At 41.4% G+C, this 20,822-nt stretch overlaps 2 protein-coding genes across 2 annotated transcripts in view; both read left to right on the top strand.

Annotated features, from left to right (window-relative positions):
* The first annotated feature begins 7,845 nt into the window (after positions 1-7,845).
* ednrba (endothelin receptor Ba) lies at positions 7,846-14,411 on the top strand. Its single transcript, XM_054596006.1, has 8 exons — positions 7,846-8,052; positions 8,641-9,126; positions 10,041-10,153; positions 10,886-11,090; positions 11,685-11,834; positions 12,270-12,403; positions 12,537-12,645; positions 13,450-14,411. Exons 2-8 carry the CDS (start codon positions 8,713-8,715, stop codon positions 13,582-13,584), a joined length of 1,260 nt encoding a protein of 419 aa, XP_054451981.1. The 5' UTR covers positions 7,846-8,052; positions 8,641-8,712; the 3' UTR covers positions 13,585-14,411.
* Positions 14,412-20,008: 5,597 nt separating this feature from the next.
* LOC129089254 (ETS-related transcription factor Elf-1-like) overlaps positions 20,009-20,822 on the top strand; it is an 8,709-nt gene continuing 7,895 nt past the window's right edge. The window contains exon 1 of the mRNA XM_054596648.1: positions 20,009-20,257. The gene's annotated coding sequence lies outside the window, so the exon portion shown is untranslated. The remainder of the gene's footprint in view (positions 20,258-20,822) is intronic.

The raw sequence follows: 20,822 nt of genomic DNA, 5'->3' as shown, positions 1-20,822 counted from the left end.
AAAGAAAACCACAGAAGCAAATCAAAAGGATGTTACTAATACTTGCATCAAGGGTAATAAAGTCCCACAAAAGGAATGCACAGAGTGCACTAACATTTGGTTTGTATTTCTTTATGCTCTTTAGCCTACCATCTGGGATTGTCTCTGAAGTTTAAACCAGAACAGTGCAATAAATACACACATATGTATATGCATAAGTGTTGTTTTGTTTCTACCATTTTCAAAACAACATATTGGAAAGAGATAAATGTGCTGTTTGTGTGGAAAAACTAGCACATGTTGTGTTTTTCTTTCTGCATAAGTAGGTGACAGCCTGATGACTGTGCAAGAAACTCTTCTACCCTTTCTATCCAAAACACTTGAACGCGCTGTCTCTAAACAACTGTCTTCCTACCTCCACCAGAACAACCTCTTGGACCCCCACCAGTCCGGGTTCAAGGTGGGTCACTCGTCAGAGACAGCCCTCCTTGCGGTGACAGAGTCGCTTCATGCCGCGAGAGCGAACTCTCTCTCCTCTGTCCTGATTCTCCTGGACCTGTCAGCGGCGTTTGACACGGTGAACCACCAGATCCTCCTCTCCACCCTCGAGGGGATGGGCGTCTCAGGCTCTGCACTCTCCCTGTTTGCATCCTACCTGACAGGTCGATCCTACCAGGTGACATGGAGGGGGGCCGTGTCGGAACCACGCATGCTGACTACAGGGGTTCCACAAGGTTCAGTTCTGGGCCCCCTTCTCTTCTCACTCTACACAACATCTCTGGGTTCTGTTATTCGCTCGCATAACTTCTCTTACCATTGTTATGCCGATGACACCCAGCTGGTCTTGTCATTTCCCCCCGGTGACACCCAAGTGGAGGCACGCATTGCTGCGTGCTTGGCTGACATCTCGAAATGGATGGCGACACACCACCTGAAGCTCAACTTGGACAAAACCGAGCTACTGTTCCTCCCGGGGAAGGGTTGCCCGCACCGAGACCTGTCCATCACCATTGATGATGCCGTGGTGACGCCAACTCGGACTGTGAGGAATCTGGGTGTGACCCTGGATGACTAACTGTCGCTCTCAGCAAACATTGCATCGGTCACACGCTCCTGCAGATTCCTCCGCTGCAACATCAGGAGGATTCGCCCCTTCCTCACTGACGAGACGGCGCAGGTGCTCATCCAGGCTCTGGTCATCTCCCGCCTGGACTACTGCAACTCACTACTTGCCGGCCATCAGACCTCTGGAGCTTGTCCAGAAAGCCGCAGCTCGTCTGGTGTTCAATCGCCCCAAGTTCTCCCACACAACTTCCCTTCTCCGTTCTCTACACTGGCTCCCTGTAAGAGCTCGCACTGCCCATCTTTCGGCGCAGGCTGAAAACTCACCTCTTCATGAAGTACTACCCTGAGCCTTCCTCGTAGCACTCAATGCATTCGTATTAGTTTGTTGCACTTATTGTATTCGTATCAGTTTGTTGCACTTATTGTATTCGTATTAGTTTGTTGCAATTATTGTTTTCGTAGTAATTTGCTTCTGCACTATACTTTTGCTCTGGTTTATGCTTTTAGATGCTTGTTTAAGAAAGGAGATGCACTTATGACCTCTGGTGACTAGTAGTTCTCTTGAATACCTATGTTGAATACACTTATTGTAAGTCGCTTTGGATAAAAGCGTCTGCTAAACGACTGTAATGTAATGTAATGTAAACTGAAAGAGAGGGTGGCCGAGGGAGAGAGAGCCTCCTTTGTGTCGTATTACATGCACTAAGCTGCTCAATCACTGTTCAAACCATGTGAAGACTATCATGCGTTAAGTTTCACTGCCAGGGGGATGAAAAGTGTAGGCCTAATAATTATTTTTCAACCGGTTTAATCACTGTGAGGGTTTTGCAAAGGGACAAGCGACAGAGAGCGAGATGGAGGGGGAAATTGAATTAGCTAAAGTCACATTCCCCCAAAGTGAATCCTCTAAAGCTCATGTCCAGAAGACGTTGACACTGAAGCAAAAATTGCTGATCTTCTGCTCTCTTCCCCGCTGGACGAGACTACATTGTTATAGTTCGCAAAGAGGAACACGGCTTCGTTTCCGATCCTGTCCCACACCCACGGTGAAAGTTTGTCTTTAATCGAATCACGCGCTGGTGGTGCTGTTGTTTGTGTGTTTGTATGTGTGTTTGTGTGTGTGTGTGTGTGTGTGTGTGTGAGGCCACATGTCAAATAAACCCTGTGTCTTTCCGGGGAGGAGGAGGAGGGTAGAGCAACAGAGACAGTAGACATGAATCTTCTCCTTTGAGTGAAGAAGAAAAAATACACGCAGAAGGGAGGAAGATGGCGAGTTGGCTTTGTTGTGAGGGCGTCCAAAGGGAGGAGTGCAGGAGTTTATGTGAGGAGGAGACATCTAACACGGGAAGAAAGAGAACCACAGGGGGAGAAAAAAGAACCTGCAGACGGTTTAAGTCACTGCAGACAGGTAATGTCTACAAGGTGACATGGACATTTGATATGTATTACTCAAAGCACATACAGAAGCCTATATACATACATGCAAAACACAAATTATCAACATTTTGTCTTTGCACTTATGACTTCTGGTGACTAGTAGTTCTCTTGAATACCTATGTTGAATACACTTCCTGTAAGTCGCTTTGGATAAAAGCGTCTGCTAAATGACTGTAATGTAATGTAATGTAATGTAATGTAATGGTCTGAGTCTGAACATGTGTGTTTGTGCGTATGTTTTCCTGCCTCTGGGCAACTTTTGCATGTGATTGTAATCACCGACCAATATGTGCAATATGTGGATTATTTCAAGCTTGGCGCCCAAAAACTACACATGTATCCAAGCAACAGCACAGACACGTGTCCTACTATTCAGAGAAACTTCTCTCTGACTTTTCTTCTTTATGCCCATTAGCTGAGTGTGTTCTGTTACTCATGCATATTTGCTCTTTTGAAAAAATTGGGCTATAGATAGGCACACACATAAAAGGGTACATTGTGTCGATGTCAAGAGGGGCTCAGTGTAAACAGGCCATAAACACCAGAGGACGACCAGAGAGAGAGAAAAGAAGATGGCCTAAGGAGGGGTAATAAACACGCACAATGGCATTGGCACACACACAAGTCATTGCAGCGTTGCCCGAGGGCTGCAATTAAGTAATTTCATCGGTGCCTAACGTTGATGCGAAGGGGCACAACGTCTCCTTTTTGTCTCTCAACAGAGGGGGAAAGTCAAATCCTGGTGAGGGTCACAGACGGGACACATTTTTACAACAGACTCCTACCTGTAACAAGGCTATTCTGTAATGATGACTGTGCCTATTGTTGTGGCAGAGCCTTGTAATTACAATATGTCTGCTAGCCTTTTAAGTTAAATTATTAGCCATTTGAGAGGAGGGGATTGGCTCCGACTTTGTGACATAGTTACAGTACACATGGTGAAACTGCCCCCAAAAAATTGGTTGACGATTCCTATGGACACCCAGTACTAGACAGACAGCGTCTGAAATCCCCTCCCCCGAACCCTTTCCAACGGCTGAACTGGGCATGTTGGGTCAAAAAATGTCTGCAACTTTCTGAAACAGACAACCCGGTTCATGATTGGCCACTGGGTGAAAATCTACAAGCTCTTTTTCCCCCCATCTTTACACACATCTACTGCGTTTAACTTGAATGCCTTGAATTAACTTGAATAACACCATGAATGCCTCTCCATAAGAAGGTCTGAAAGTGTTAAAGTAAGTACACATTACAGTTAATCAACAGTAAGAGCCACACAGAGATCTGCTGGTCCACTACTCCTTGAGGGTTCAATATGTCTCACTTCTGAAGGCATCGCAGGCGGTGGAAGCATGTGCTCTGCCCTTGACGCAGATGGTAAACACCTTGAAGACATTTACTTATAAAATTTCTTTTTTTTCATTATTGGAGAACAGGCCAGTCTCTTAAGACTTTGATGTGCTTTTCTTTTGCCAGTATGACTTTGGATTGAGCAGCTGACTGTCAACAGCAGATGAAACTGATGTGATGTTCAAATAAAGTACTGAATTCTGTTAGCTTTTCCAGAAAGTCCACAATCAGAGGGAATGCAGGGTTCATTTCTTTCTAAAAGAATTGAAAATGTACTTGTTAGAAACAAAGGTTCTTTCTTTAACTACAATAGGCAAAATTTAATTTGTCAAAAGGATCCAGTGGAAATGAAAGGACAAAGGAACTTGAGGACCAAGCAGAAAGAACAAAGCAGTGGGGGTACTTTTAATGCACTTTCAAAAATATTGTATTTTACAGATTAAGGGAAAGCATATTATAAAATCAGACGGACATTTTATACTTACTATTTTTCATTTGGCTTGAAATTGTCATGATGTTTCTAAATTGACAGTTTTTCTAATGACCATTTTTCAATTGAGTGGGTCTTGGCCTCAAAATAATGATTAAAAACCATCAAAGTTAGCATTATCTATTTGTTGTTTATTTAAAAAAAATCCCTCTTATCTTTTTAAATATTTTATCTGTAATAACACAGTGTCAAAGATTATATTATTTGTCCGTCAACTATGTTAGGTAAGTTTTTATGGTTTAATTATTTTATGATTCTAATTCAAATAGGGAAATTGTCGACTATGTTACTAACTTACTCAGAGTAGAGCCAACTCATGAGTAACACAGTTGATGTGACCCTACTGGGATCACTGGGAAAATATCCTTTCCTTTAAAATATCAATGAAAATGTTAATATTAAGCTTTGCAATAGTGGATATATTACATTGACTTTTTTGTTTATGTGAAATGTACCCCCAACTATAGAATGCCTCTTTTATTGATCTAATGAAATGGCAGCTAATTACTCTACTAGCCCACTATCCAGATAACAAAGCCACAGGGCAGAAGTCGGGCCAGTCTGACTCTTGGGTCAAGATCACACAATATGTGTGCATAAAAACACCCGGCAGCCATAATTCAGTTGTAAAGTGAGGATGTCCTGCTTCTAACTGAGTCGGATCAAAGGTTGTATTGTGTGTAAGGTAAGATGCCCTTTTGTTGACACTTACTCCAATGAATCCATGCTTGTTCAAAACAAGTCGGCCCTTTGTCCTCATTGGATCTGTTGTATTTGAAGATGTTATCCTAGTTTTAAAGAATCCAGCTAAGAGAGATCGTGGGGGGGTGAAATGCTCTTATAAAAAAGACAGACAACAAGAAGAAAGAGTGAGACCCTCTTTGCTCTAAATTGTAAATTCGTCACCGTCAGATAAAGGCGGTAAAAGTCTGTTACTGATATGGGAGATAGTAAAACATGAGTTCCAGTGACAGTTAGTCTATTGATGTCAGAGTTTCTTTCAAAGTAGTAAACTAGTGGTGTAACATCGACTGGTTTAACACTTAATATTCCTGAGCAGTGTTAGGCAAGATACTTGCAAAATATAATAAATACAATTACACGTTACTCTTGTTACTACTCGTTGCAAAAAAGCCAAGATGGCGACGGACATAATGCCATACTCACGGCAGTCGAAAAACTAATAAGTGACGTCAGGTGACTACCACGGTGACTTATATGAAGCCACCAGATTAAAAAAACAGAACCAGTAGATAGATGTCTTTTTCAGTTCAGTTTCATGTCGAAAGATATTGTAAATATAGCGTACACTTAAACTGATATTGATTTTAATGTTGCTTGCTGCCCTCATCCACAGCAGTACATTGCTTGGCTCCCGTGTTGGTACATCCTTGTGTTTCTCCAAACATTGAAGTGTATAAATTGACTATCGATAGGTACCTCATATGACCCTACTTCAAAAACATGGGAAATATCCCTTTAAGATAAGGACAGGGCTGTATGACCTCATATGTTTCCAGTATAAGGATTTCACTCAGCTCTCTGGAACATCTTAGTATTCTGGCATCCAACCTAATCCCCTGTCTAAACAAAGGTCCGACAGTGATTAATGTGGAAGTACTGTAGTGTTTTAATACTGTAGTGATAATTCTAACTAGTTCATATACTCTCTATAATCTATAACTATACTTTATAAATGCATAATATTTATGAAAGGTTTATGTTGTATATGCAAAATCTTAATAAGTAAAGTAGTAAATGCAGCTGTCAATAAATGTAGTGGCGTAAAAATAAATATATTTCTCATTATAATGGAGCACAAGTATAAAGTACCATAAATGGTACCATATGCATACTTTAGTAAATGTACTTAGTTACATTTGGCCACTGATCCACATCCACATGATACAATAAGTCACTTTAACAAAGATAAGCATCTTTTTCCCTTGAACGCTGGTTGAAGTAGCCTACACATGCAGCAGTCGAACAGTAGAAAAACACACAGTCCGGCTAATATGCATTCTTAAGGCTCCGCTGAGATGTTAATCTATCAACAGAGAAACACATGGTGTTGATGGCCGTCTGGCCTGTGAGCAAGACTCTTCTCAGAAAATCTGAGCCTCACAGGGACGATCAACTGAGGGCTAATACAGGTGTGGTTCCACGTCAGACACAGCTCTGGTCATTAATGTACAGTTACACACATCATAAAACAGACAAAAGACGAAAGAGCTGTTAGCGCTTATTTTCAGGTTACTTTTTGTGACTGGGAAAATTGCTTTATGATGCAGAGAGTGGAAGAAGTTAAAGTGTGACGGAAAAATCACTTCCAGTGTGTTCACCTTGTTATCAAAGTCACAGAGAGGAAAACTAATCACGTGGAGGGAAACCAGGGAGATGAGATTTATAATAACGCAGTTCTTTTTTTGGACCAAGTCTATAATTTTATATATAGCTCCATTGTCATGTCAAAATGTTACCTTGTGCAACACTTTGGAATTCAACTTAGATACCTGTAAAACTAAAGATATATTATCAGCCTCAGCTGTACTATATCTTTACTGAATATTAGCATAAGCATGCTAACGCGCTTAAACTAAGAAGGCAAACATGGTAAACACTTAACCTGCTAAACATCATGTTTGCATGCTATTAGCATTTAGTTTCAGCAGTGCTGTAGCGTAAATGTACACTATTGTTAAAGGATTAAAGGTGCATCTACTCCAATAAATATAGTTTTTAAAATGTTGATAAAAATGTGTATTTTTCTCAGCCTTTTCATTTGTTAAATTTTGTTCTTTTTCTGTCATATATATTAAGAACTGATTCCCAAATGCTTTGACAACCAAACTGTTAAGTTATGTGGTGTGGCTCCCATTCCAACCAGGTTAAATGAATGCTGATAACATTGACTGTAACAGCAAATACTTGAGATTTGACTGATTAAGAGTTCTATTGTAATAGCACGAATGTGTCTTCTGCATTTTTCACTACAATGAGGAGCAGCTTTGGGAACATGGGGCAGTTAACTACAAAGTGATTGCACATTAACAGCCTGATAAGGTCCAAGTGATAAGATTGATGTGGATGCTGAGTGAATAAAATGGCTCAGTATCAAATGCTTGTTTTAGGAGAGAGAACAATGGTAGGGTTAAACCGAAACACTTTAATAAGACTATTCAAATAGTGATGATCAATCCCTGTAGGAATATTAATGGATGCCAAAATGAAACCAAAGCATAGCAATATAAACTCCCCATTCAGTACCAACAACACAGGATAATCTATAGATATCTTCATGAACTGATGATTTTACCCCATTTCCTCCATTAAAACAAGGGCACTTAAATGAACACTTATTAACTTGTGAACATCCTGCCTGTCTTCATCAGTCTTCCTCCAACCCCTCCTCTCCATAAGAAGAGGAGGGGCTGGAGGGCAGGGGTAAACTCGGCAGACTCTCAACAAGTGTACACTGAGCGTCATCGACCAGTACTGGAGAGGAGTGAGCTACCAGAGTAGCTGACTGGAGCCTCTGGAGCACAGAGCTGGAGCTTTTTTCACTTTGACACCAGTGACTGAGAGGACTGTCGGAGATGACTGGAGCGTCACTTCAGGAACAGCATCCCTCCAATCTGGGAACTTTTCTCTGCCCTGAAAGCTTAAGAGTTACCCGGAGAGTTTGATCCAAGAGGCACAAATATTGGATTTTTGCTTTGGCTGGGAGTTAGGTAAGTAAGAGCTTGAACTGCAGTGACCGGAAAAGATTGATTGATTGATTTAGGGGTGTAAGAAAATGATTGGGGTCTTCACTTTTAAACAAAAACCAAGGCCTGCTACAGGGTTATTGATGTTTACTTTGGACTCCTATCGTCTTTAAACTGTAAAACCCTCCCCTCATTATGTCAAAATAACATGTTAAAATGTAATAACTTCTTTAATCATGTACTGGACAGAACTGTTTTTTCCTGATTGTGGAAAGGTGCCTGCTCTCACAAAAAAAGTCAGACTAGCCTATCTTTAGCCCAAGTAAAAAATAATATCTTCCCCCTTTCTGACCCCCTCTTCCCCTAATAATTGTTGTAAAGTCCCTACACAAAGAAATTAGTAACATGTCTTTGCAGGGTGTGTCTGCGTATTAATTGAGTTTTAGTGAGTTTATATAGCTAGGGATGGCAGCTGAGTGAGCTTAAGTCACATAAAAAAGCCTGGAGCTGTATGTGCGTACTAGACAGTGAGGATGTTTTTTTCATAAAGTATGATATTCCTGTAGTCAGAACAGGCCTGGATGCAATACCTTCTTGCAAATTGTGTTCCAGGCACACCAAAAAGAGGATCAGTTGCAGCCTTGTTGGATAAAAAAAAAAACACATCAACAACTAAACTGCAGGATGAAGACTCATCTCCTCTGCTTGGAGCTACTCCTCTTGGCGGGTCACGTTCTTCTGGCCAGTGGGCAGCTGGAGTTAAAGAAGCAAGCGCCCCAGGATGTTCTGGCTGTTACCCAGAGACCTGGGCTTGTAGAGAGAGATGTGCAGGGTCTGGTGAGGCCCAACATCACCATGCCCCGCCGCTGGCTACCTCCCATGTGCACAGGGCCCACGGAAATCCGAGACACCTTCAAGTACATCAACACGGTGGTGTCCTGCCTGGTGTTTGTTGTGGGCATCATAGGCAATTCCACTCTGCTGAGAATCATCTATAAGAATAAGTGCATGCGTAACGGGCCGAACATCCTGATAGGCAGCCTGGCACTCGGAGACCTGCTACACATCATCATCGGCATTCCCATCAATGTTTACAAGGTGAGCAATATTATGTTATTGTGATCTTTTTGGCATTAAAAGTGGTTTTATTTGTCAATTCAGAACTTTCTTAGGTTTCCAATGAATTTTTGTTGCACTATTGTTTGAGGTCATATGCAAATATTTGCTGCATATTGGATTTTAAATCCTTTATACACACACACACACACACACACACACACACACACACACACACACACACACACACACACACACACACACACACACACACACACACACACACACACACACACACACACACGCTTTCCTAACACACATGTATGCAGACTCACATTTACGCGGAGCTTTTCCCATGTTATTACTTTACTGGATTCTGAGCCCCTCTGTATCCCCTTATGTCTCTGGTATGTTGTTATCTGTTGGGCTCATTGTGTGTGTATGTGTGAGTGTGTGTGCGTGTGTGTGTGTAAGAGAGAGAGAGGACCAAAGCTTCTGTATATTTGGGTAAGGGGGTAGGCATGTTAAACAACTGGCTGCTGTTGCATACCAGAGACAGCAGAGACATGGGTGGTATGAGGAGACACAGGGCTACATATGATTTTGATCCACACTCACATTCCAGTCACTCATACAAAGCAGACATGATACTAGTTATAATACTGTACAGGTCTAGCAGCGTTTTGTTCTCCAGGAGCTATATTACCTGTCTGGGTTACCGTGCCTTGAGGCCAAACAGGGGCCCTCATGGTTTTAAGAAAAGATCCCAAAAATGTAACCTTTCTTGGAGAAAAAAAACAACAACTTGGATATTCACAGAAACCGATTAGTTCAGGTTCACAGATATCTGGTTAACATCGGATGCCTGAGTTTAGGGAGAACAACCTTGTGCCAGAAGATTTGCTCCTCTCCCTCTCATGGTTTAACTCCGTTATCAACTCTCTCTCCCGTATCAGCTCCTGGCAGAGGACTGGCCTTTCGGAGTCGCTCTTTGCAAGATGGTGCCTTTTGTCCAAAAAGCCTCGGTGGGGATCACAGTGCTGAGTCTGTGTGCTTTGAGTATTGACAGGTAATCACAGTCTCAACCAGTGGACGACCTATTTTCATTTTCTAATGTGACGTCACAATGACTTTTGACCTCCTTGCTACCGGCTGTTTTTAACTTTTCTGATCAATACATTCACACTTCTCTTTTTGCACTTTTCAAAGTCATCTGGTTTGATTGTCAACTACATTGTGAGCTTGGAATAATGACTTCACAACTGATATTTTTATTAAAATCCAGTTTCTTCTTATTCCCATTCTTTAGATGTTACTGTTATCTGCGTTTTAAATGTATAAAAAAAAAACATCTAGAATATAATGTTTTGTCAGTTGGGATAAGAGAGGGATGTGGGATACTATAATTATTTGAAGCATAGTGTAACATTTTGAAAATACGCTTATTATTTTTCTTTCTTGCTGAGACAACAGCATAAATGTTGGAAATAGCTAACCTGGCCCTTATAAAATCCACTTAACAGCACCTCAAAAGTTAACAAATTAACACATTCTATTAATTCACACGTTGTATGTTGTTTGTTTGATCAGTACAAACAAAAAGTGTAAAAATAGCACATTTTGGTTTTGTTGAGCTTTGAAGGTGCAGGTTAGCTCAGTTAAGCTAACTGGCTGTTGGCATTATTTACCGTACAGACCGTACCATACTTCTCAGAAAGATGTGTTTTCCCAAAATGTCAAACTATTCCTTCAGTTAATGGTAATTTGTTGGTTGACTGCCTGCACACATTGGATCTTCCAGGTATCGCGCCGTGGCCTCCTGGAGCCGCATCAAAGGGATCGGCGTTCCAAAGTGGATGGCTATTGAAATAGCGCTCATCTGGATACTATCCATCATCCTGGCTGTGCCAGAGGCAATAGCTTTCGACATGATCACCATGGACTACAAGGGAGAACACTTGAGGATCTGTCTGCTGCACCCCATGCAAAAAAACGACTTTATGAGGGTGAGTTGTGACACACATACATATACAATTCAGTGTGTAGGAAAAGAGTGTTTGTTGACACAGCTGTGTGTGCTGCAAACCTGCACATGCACGCATAATACATACTGACACGTACCAACACACAAAGATACACGGATGTGCATGTTGGCTCGCAGGCCGACCCGTGTATGAATATATGTGCATGCTTACCATACTGCGAGAGACTTCCTTGCCTGATCTGGTTCACACAGAGTTTACAGACGGCAAAGCATCGTCAAATAGAAAGAAAATATCACAGGAATTATCGCTCTCTTGGGCTTACAGGAAACACTGTAGCACCTGCGCGTGTGTAATGTGTGCGTTCACGTGTCTTCCATCAACTCTAAAACAACAACTGTGAACTGTTTTGATTCCACTGAGGTACTTTGATAAATAGATTTTTAAATGAAAGTCAACAATTGAATTTGAGACCCACCCTTGAGTCTCAATCCGGTCCAGGTCAAACTGGGGATACCTCCCTTAAATTTACTTCTGAATTGTTTCCCCATTAACTGTAAGTTCTCATACAGATGCTGGTGCATAACTTATTGCTGTTCTCCTATTTTCTCTGTGAAGTTTTATAAATCAGCGAAGGACTGGTGGCTGTTCAGTGCATACTTCTGCCTGCCGTTGGTCTGCACTGCTATTTTCTACACCCTGATGACCTGTGAGATGCTGAGGAAGAAGAATGGAGTCCAGATTGCTCTCAGTGACCACCTCAAACAGGTTTGCAGATGGCTTTCGTGTCATTTAGCCCATCTTGTTAGTGGTTACTGACTGTCCTCACATTGAGGGGTTAAAAGAGAGTTGAGAGTTCAAATTAAATGTTTCTTATCGGTGGCAGGGCAAAAATAAAAACTGACCTTAGGGAATCTTTTATGTTCAAAACATGACACAAGACCATTCACACATTCACAAGTGTGTCCAATTAAAGCTATAAAAACGACATTATGCCTTATTACTTATTATTTACTCAAGCCTTACTTGGCATTTAAATATTTAATTTGTTTTGATTTATGGAAACAAAAACCTTTAGGCAAAAACTTTCCAATGATCTAAGACTTTTTTGTGTACAAATTTCCCCATGTACCCTATCTCGGCCAAAACTGTCCGTACAATCTGTTACTATACTGTGATTTATGAGTGTCGGTGTGTGTTCAGCGAAGGGAGGTTGCTAAGACAGTGTTCTGCCTGGTTCTGGTCTTCGCTCTGTGCTGGCTGCCTCTCCACCTCAGCCGTATCCTGAAGCTCACCATCTACGACGAGAAAGATCCAAACCGCTGCGAACTGCTCAGGTATGGAAGAAAAGACAAATTGCGTAGTGCACGAAATAGAGGACAGAGTAGACTTGATCATTTAGCAGGATAATGAATCACCCTCCAGGATCGGAGAGGTGGAAGACTAATGTGTCTCTATAACCCTTTTTAGTTTCTTTTTGGTGTTGGACTACATTGGCATCAACATGGCATCTATCAACTCCTGCATCAACCCAATCGCCCTCTACGTGGTCAGCAAGCGCTTCAAGAACTGCTTCAGGGTAAGGTGTAACTTAGTTGTGAGTGTAACACGTGCAGAGTGAAAATATATTAAAATATTATTTATTTTTTGGGGAAACACACTTATTCGCTTTCTTGCCAAGATTTAAATGAGAGGATTGATACCCCTCTCAGTTCCATACGATTAATATGAATCAGCCGGTTGGCGTAACTTAGCATAAAGACTTAAAACAGCTAGACTGGCTCTGACCGAAGGTAACAAAATCTACCTGACAGCATCTCTAAAGCAGACTAATTAAAATGTTATATCTCATATGTTTAATCTGTATAAAAAAAAACCCTCTAAAAACAAGAATTTTGGTCATGTGACTCTCTTGGTCAGGCGCTGTAACTACTTGCGCTTAGCTAAGCTAAGCGGTTGCCAGATTCATATTGAACGGAAAAACATCTAACTGTCGGAAAGAAAGCAAATATGATTTGGAGCTACCTTTAAAGGAGCAAAATTCGGCTATGAGCTAACCAGTGGGGCATGCTCACATGCACTAACATGCACAAAATCATGCACGATAAGCAACAAAGAACGGATATGTTCAGATAAAAACATACACAGAGGGGGACATTACTCCATCATTACATTGCTCCATCTTTACGTAGCAAATAGTCGTTTCCTGCGGTAATAACTTTCAGAATGATTAATACAGCTCATTTAAGGCAATAACAACAACAACAAAAAAATGAGGAACCACATTCTCCTTCCTTTTAGCTGGGAATACCATATGCAAAGGGACAAGTTTCTCTCAGCCTACACTTCATAATCCCTCTCACCCCCTCTCTCCCTCCTCTAGTCCTGCCTGTGCTGCTGGTGCCTACCGGCTGAGATGTTGATGGATGAGAAGCAGTCGTGCATGAAGCTGAAAGTCACAGAACGAGCCTCCGACCAGAGCAACTCCCGCATGACCAACAAGTCCACTACAGCCTGAGGAGGGTTGTAGAGTAAGACAGGAGTAGATATGACAACAACAAAAAACTAAAATATTGAAGTGTGGATGACTGACCGAGGGTACGTGCTTTATTTTGTCTCATCTACAGCATCATATGATGTCTCCATCAATTTTAACAGCCGTGCTTTGGGAAATCCGTGAGATGAAACCCCCTTTTACCTAAAACTCTTTTTAGACTAGACCCCTGTGCACTTTCCCTGTCCAAGAAGAAATTACTTCCAACACTGTATTCTTGGATAACAAGAGTGACATGTGTGTTAAGCAGAAAAACTGGCGTTCAAAATACTATATTTCGAGGACTAAGCAGGGGCAAAGTGTATTATAAAATTGGGGGTCAAGGGTCCATTAGCAAAGACAGCTCATCAGGCTCTCAGTCTCGATGGTGAATGTTATTTTGAAGATATGAATCTCGCAATAAGCTCTGCATTGTACGGACTGTGAGGCTGTGTTACGTGTTTCTACCACACACTGCAGCAGCTTGGAAGAGATTTAACAGTGAATCCAATAACCTTGTTTGAGATTTGTTTACCTTATTTTGTAACATATTTCTTTGCATATATGTATGTTTTGTGAATTTTGCATGCTTTATTGCTTGTTACATTACAATGACGTCTCTTTGTCATTTTCCGACTAGTTACTGAACTACTGATGTTTTCAATCTGTGAAATTTCAGCTGTGTTACCATTCAGCTTTTGTATTATACTGTTCAATATTGGGCCTGTTCTTAAGGCTTCCGTGCGTTTCGCAAGTGTATTTGCTCCCCACTATCTTAATCTGACTCCTTACTTTAGCTGGTATGACAAGAGGTAGGGGTTTCTTTTTGAAATAAATAAAATTAATATTATATATAAGAAACTAAGAACTTGTGTACTTAAAAGAAAAAACACATGGTCATAATCACTTATGACTGTGAATGTTCTTGCTTTGCCTGTTATCCTGGCATGACTGTTTGTTTGTGTGTGTGTGTGTGTGTGTGTGTGTGTGTGTGTGTGTGTGTGTGTGTGTGTGTGTGTGTGTGTGTGTGTGTGTGTGTGTGTGTGTGTGTGTGCGGCCGTTTGATTTAAGTGTGACGGCAGGCAGCATCATGTGATGGTGAACGCGAACACAGAACATTACTGTGATCTCTCTATTCGCTCCCAACTTCTTCACTCCAAAAAAAAAAGTTCTGACCTGGGAATGTTCCTTCGAGCTAAACCAGTGTCACGCATGTCATGTTAGCTGTCAAAGGAGCTCTCTGTCCTGTGATCTCTCACCACCCCTTCGCGACTTGTGTCTTCATCTGCTCTACTTGCCTTCACTCCCTCTTCTTCTTCTGCCTGTTTTCTCTTCTTTTTTTTACCTCTTCCCTCTGCTCTCCCCTCGTTTTATCTCCCTTTCCCTCTGAATTCCTTTCTCCTTTCTCCTTCATCCCAATAACCCCACTGCACCCGTCTTTTCAATATGGCTTTAAACAATTCAGTGTGGCTGGAAATTAAATCAAACCCAGTGCTGTAAGCAGCCTTAAGTGAAAGAAATCACATTTAGTACATTCCTCCCTGAATCATCTCCTTTTCTACTCCCAACTGGGTTAAACTGATGTATCTGCTTGTGTATACTGACATTGGACCTCTGCTGATGTGATTGATTGTCCTCTAAGTTCCCTGCTACAAAAAGAAACAGTCATAAAAAGTTGAAAAGAAAGTAAATGTGGTGCAGTGAGCTACTTACCGAACGGTCTATAAATCAAAGTATAATCAGCTCAGGGTTAATTTAGAATCTCCTTTGTTCCACAAATGTTGTGTTTGAAAAGAAAATAATTGATTGGCCCAGGCAGCGTTGATTTATGGTGATTAAGAAAACAGTAAGAACAGTTGTGATGTATCACAGAGTTTATGCTAACACTTAAAAGATTCACTGACTGAACCTGCATTAAAGGAACGGTTCGATACTTTTGGAAATGCACTTCCTTGCTTTCCAGCAGAGAACTACTTGAGATGATTAATACCATTAAATGTATGTAGCCTACGATAAATGCGCTACCGTGCGCAGACGGTTAGCCTCTTATTTGGTTTAACACTTCTGAATCTGTACAATAGCTAGCAGGTTGTGGTTTTAGTAGGGGATATATGACCATTTTCTTGGACGAGCACAGTAACTCTCCTACTACGTTTAGCTAACCAGCTGCTGACACTGCTCCTTTTACAAATTACGGTACATGCTCTGGAAACAGACAGAAAACAGCTAGCCAGGCTCTATCCAAAGGTTAAAAAAAACTACCCACCAGCACTAGTTATTGCCACTGTGTCTTCTTTATTTAATTCGCCCTTCTAAGGTGAAATAAACTAGTTATAACAATAACATTTGGAAGCTTTAGAAGTGCTGGGAGGGTGATTTTGTTAGCTTTGGATGGAGCAAGGCTAGTTGTTTCCAGCTGCTCCAAGTCTTTAAGCTAAGCTAAGAATCTCTCGGCTGTGGCTTCATTAGAATACAAACATGAAAGTGGTATCAATCTTCTCATCTAATACTTGGTAATAAAGGAATGAAGCGCACTTCCCAAAATGTCAAACTATTTCTTCAGAGGAGTAGTGCTACATTTATTAACTTTCCATCCAGAGTTCAGCACATTTAATGCACGAAAACTCTGCACTGTTCAGCCAGAACTAATATAAAGCTGCAGCAGTCTATTGTAGAGAGTTAATTTCAATTTTATTGCCACGAGGAGCCAGAAAATAGAGATGAAAACCTGCAGCAGATTGATGCCAAAAGGTTAATGAGGGAACGCGCATCATTTAGCAATAAAAACTACTGTAAACTTTTGATAGACTTATCGTGTTGGCTTGGCTGTGAGCTTATCTGCACTCAGCGCACAACGTGGACATTTCCTTTATTAACTGCATTGAACATCGAGACTGTGTGTCCTTCTCGGTACATAGCCTACAGACAAACACACATGTGCAGTACATTTGGGCACCACAAATGCACAAACAGACCACATACCAATACACACAGTTTGTTTGCTCCTCCCTTCAATTTTACAAGCCAACCCACAGTGCTGGGACACGGCAGGATTGGAGGGTTTATGTTGTTGGATTGGGGTGTCAAAAGACCCGGTTTGGCCCCTCTCTGCTAACTCTTTCCAAACATTCTTTTATGTTTTTCTACCCCAACAATCCACCATTTAGCATATTTACACAGCATGTTCGGCAGACAAGTGCCAGCGAACTGCACTCAAAAACAATTATCAGCAGTTGGTTGAACATGATGTTTGACTTAGCATTCAAATATTTGACTGGCAGCTACTTTTCTTAACCTCATGGTGCACATGGAATAATCCTGCATGGCAGACTTAGGTATGCAAACATATATCATATAGACACATATAGCTTCATCTGTTATCCAGATAAAGCTCTCACTTATGTCTTTTCACCTCAGCTGAAAGCACTGCATCTCACAGAATTAGTTTAAAAGACCTTGCACAGTTCTTGATGTTTAAGACTTGCTGGCTTCCTCCTTTGTTTTGGAATATTTATCCAAGATTGATAGCACAGGGAGGGGAGCTTTCAGTCGGGCATAGCTTCCACGGATACTTGGGAAGAAAACATGTTACATTATGAGCGTGTGTGTAGGTGTTTGTGAGTGTGTGTAGTTCAGCCATGGAGATACTTCAAACTCAAACTAAAACCCTCACGCTGCCGACGAGAACACATAACAGAAAAAGGTATGTGAGCTGCAGTCACTGCATCAGTGCATGAGTGAGTGAGTGTTGACGCCACGGTCCATGCGACTGTGCACATGTGTGAAAATGCTCTCTGCAGATTTGTCTAATTTCAAGTGCTGTTTCTGGTCTCACGCCATTGATTTTCACACTTCAAGGAAGGTTTGATGAATTATGCAAAAATGCAATTCATTTCTCACTTTCACAGATGTAGAAATGTCACACACTTGAACACACTCATGCACAGACAACACACACACACTCAGTGCAGCAGTAGAAGCAGCAGAAGGTGAGCAGACGCGGCGAGCAGAAGGAATTCATCAGACTGACGTACCATGGACTCTGGAGCGCTTCTTTCATCCATTTCCCCCTCAGTTATACATGCAAAGTCCTACACTCTTATTGTACCTCCATCTAATTGCTTATCTGACAATATAATGACCGATATGGGGCCAGAGTGTGCAGGTCGGTCAGAGACAGCAGTGCAAACGTCACAGTTGTCATCAAGTAGCTTACATTAGGTAAATGTCCAGATATTCGCAGCTTGTCAGTGAGGTCAAATTAAAGCCATATGCTGTTTAACAGAAAATAGTATAAGGGCTGCAACACATTTTCTGTGTCAATCACGCTGACAAATATTTTCACCGGTGTAAAATGTTAGTAAAAATCTTTATTTTTAAATGCCCATCATAGTTGACTGTCCAAAAATGATTTGGGTGGTGAGTGGAGAGGAACCTTATGTTTCACTTTGTAAATAAGCAAAGCCTTTATTAGCAGAAATGGAATATAATATTATTATCTATGTTTTCTTTCCTTAGAATGAGCCGTTTATATCTACATGCCTAGAAGGTCCTCCTCACGGAGACCGCCATCTTGCCCTGCCATGTTTTTACGGTAGACCAGAAAGGACAAACCAAACAGTGGTTCTAGGGCCAATCATCGCTTTCACGTCGGCCATTGAGTTCTCCTGCACGCTGGGCACACGGGAGAAGTGTCAGTTGGTTGCAATCTGCAACCAACTGACACTGACACTCTGCAACCAACTCTAGATGTCGCCTACACTAGTCCTTTAATAAAACAGAGACGGAACTGTTGTCCTCTGCTTGTGTCAAAGTGCACCTTTAGGAACCATGTGCCTTAAGTGAAAAGTTGTATTTTTTCCAGTGAAAAGCCCTCTTTTTGATGTAAGTATTTATGTTATAATTAACTATATTGCAATGTACCTTCAGCTAAAAGAAAAATGTTAATACCATTGCTCTTTTTTGACCTCTTCTCTCCCTATAGAAATTTTCATACAATCCATAATTATTTCAGCTTTTCACAGTATGCATGTGTATTTTAAGCCCTGAAATAAAATGTCGGAATTGTGATTAAACTAAACTTATAAACGTTAAATAATGATTATTCATTTTGGGGTCCATTTGATTACTTGCAGGTAATAAAGTAATTTCTCAGTTACTACCACTCTCCTTCCTCACTATCCCTCTCACACACACACACGCACACACGCACATATTGTAATAATAAAACCCTGCCCTCTGTTACTTTATAAAAATGTTCTGGGAGTTAACCTGGTTTTTAGCCAAACCAGCACATTCTTGAAGCGGCCTGCTGTTGTTGAAATGGGGAAAAATGTATAAAAAAAAGAAATGAAGGAATGAAGGTTATACTTGATTTATTCCGCCTTGTCAGTCAACGCCACCCACAGATATTGGAAGCATAAAATTGATCAGATTAAAGGTAGAATCATCTTTTCAAAAACGCTGTTAAAATCCTCACAACCTAATTTTGTAAATTCCTGTGCCAAATGGAACATATTTAATGTAGTGAGTTTTTGCCAAATAACTTATCCCACGACTTGTGTATATATTTGTGAAGATATGACAGTTATGCACAGGAAGCTAGTTTATCCCACATGAGGTTCTCAGACAGGGTAGTTACGTAACAGTCGCAGCAGTGACAGTATACAGAGACAGCATGTCTGGCTGCAGAGGGCCCCATTCTCATGAGAGGGCTGATGATTTCCAAGAAACAGCGATGACGGTGATCCCAGTCTGTACCAGACCCCAGAGCATCACTGGACCACACTCTGTGACGGGTGCTCATATAAGCTTTACCCTTTATTTTTTTTAAAGAGGGGGAGGTGAGGACAGCAACACTGGTTGTTAAGGGACAGTTCACCCCAAAATCCAAATACCTTACCTGTATTGCCTGAAGGGATATGTCCCTATAAGGGTGTTGGTGCAGAGTTTTGCCACTAGGGAGCATCAGGGACTGGGTAAAAACAGGCGTCTTCTTTACGTATGCACATATCTTCCTGCGTGCCTGTCTGCTAGTCTTTTTTAATCTTTTTGTATATTTTTTTTATCCCTTCTTTCCAGCCTATATGTACATTTGCCAAATATGTTAACATTAACTATACCAGGCACAAAACAGAACTTCATAATGATATGAATCCTTTTTGTTTAGTTGAAGCTTACCTACAGGTTTAATATGATATGTGGTGAGATCATCACACACACATCGACTGTATGTATAAACACTAACTGGGCTGTTTGCAGATCGCTTGCTTGTCCCTCTGCTGCTTTACATTGCAAATACGCCCGTGTTTACATTTGCTCCGCACTGACAATGGTCACTATGGGTTACCTTTACTCACAACACAGGTAACCAATCAGAGCCCACAGCAGGGGCAGTTCTCTGGAAAAAAAAAAGAGGAAGCAATAACTGGCAAGGTCTGAAAGGAAGAAGAAAATCAACACGATCCACACTGATCAGAAGCCTGTGTGGCACTTTTCCTTGGTGACTGGGAATTCACAAGAGGAAACTGATCCCAGGTCTGTGAGCAGATGAAGGTTCTCCGTTTGCCAAAAGGGATGAGAACAATTTCCGTTCCTCTTCTGGATCCTACAGGCAGCTGCTGCCCAGCCACATACAGACACAAGCTATAAACACAAGGTAAGCCTCTGCTTCATATTCCATATAAACAGGCCCAGGGCTCGGTAGAATGACCAGTACTGACCAGTACTCAGTAAAGCTAAAGTTAAAGTGCTAGTAGCTCTTCGGCTGACTTTTTGTTACATGACATGTGCTGGAGGGAAAGTGAAAGTAATTTTCAGAGGGTGTGTGGGAGTTTCTGAGCGTGGCTGTTTGACGCACTTTTAAAACAATCTGCCAGAAATGTTTTTTAAGTGTTTTACTGATTTACTATAAATTACAGCTAAGCCATGAGCACATGTGCACACCAGGAAGGCTGTAAGAGGTGTGTTGTGACCACCTCCACCATTCCCCGTTTCCCAATCTCCTCTTCCACACACACACACACACACACACACACACACACACACACACACCATGTTTCACTGTGTTCATTTAACAAGGCCCGGTTACCACAAGCAACAAGAGGGGCTTATCAGCTGCTCCCTCTCTTGCCATACTGTTATCAGCCTGGCCTAGTTCACACACACATACACACTGTGCCCCTTTCTGTCAAACACACCCGCTCTCTCTCTCACACACACAC

Source organism: Anoplopoma fimbria, chromosome 3 (genome assembly GCF_027596085.1).
Source record: "Anoplopoma fimbria isolate UVic2021 breed Golden Eagle Sablefish chromosome 3, Afim_UVic_2022, whole genome shotgun sequence".
Taxonomy (NCBI): Eukaryota; Metazoa; Chordata; class Actinopteri; order Perciformes; family Anoplopomatidae; genus Anoplopoma; species Anoplopoma fimbria.
This window is presented reverse-complemented; position numbering and strand designations above follow the sequence as displayed.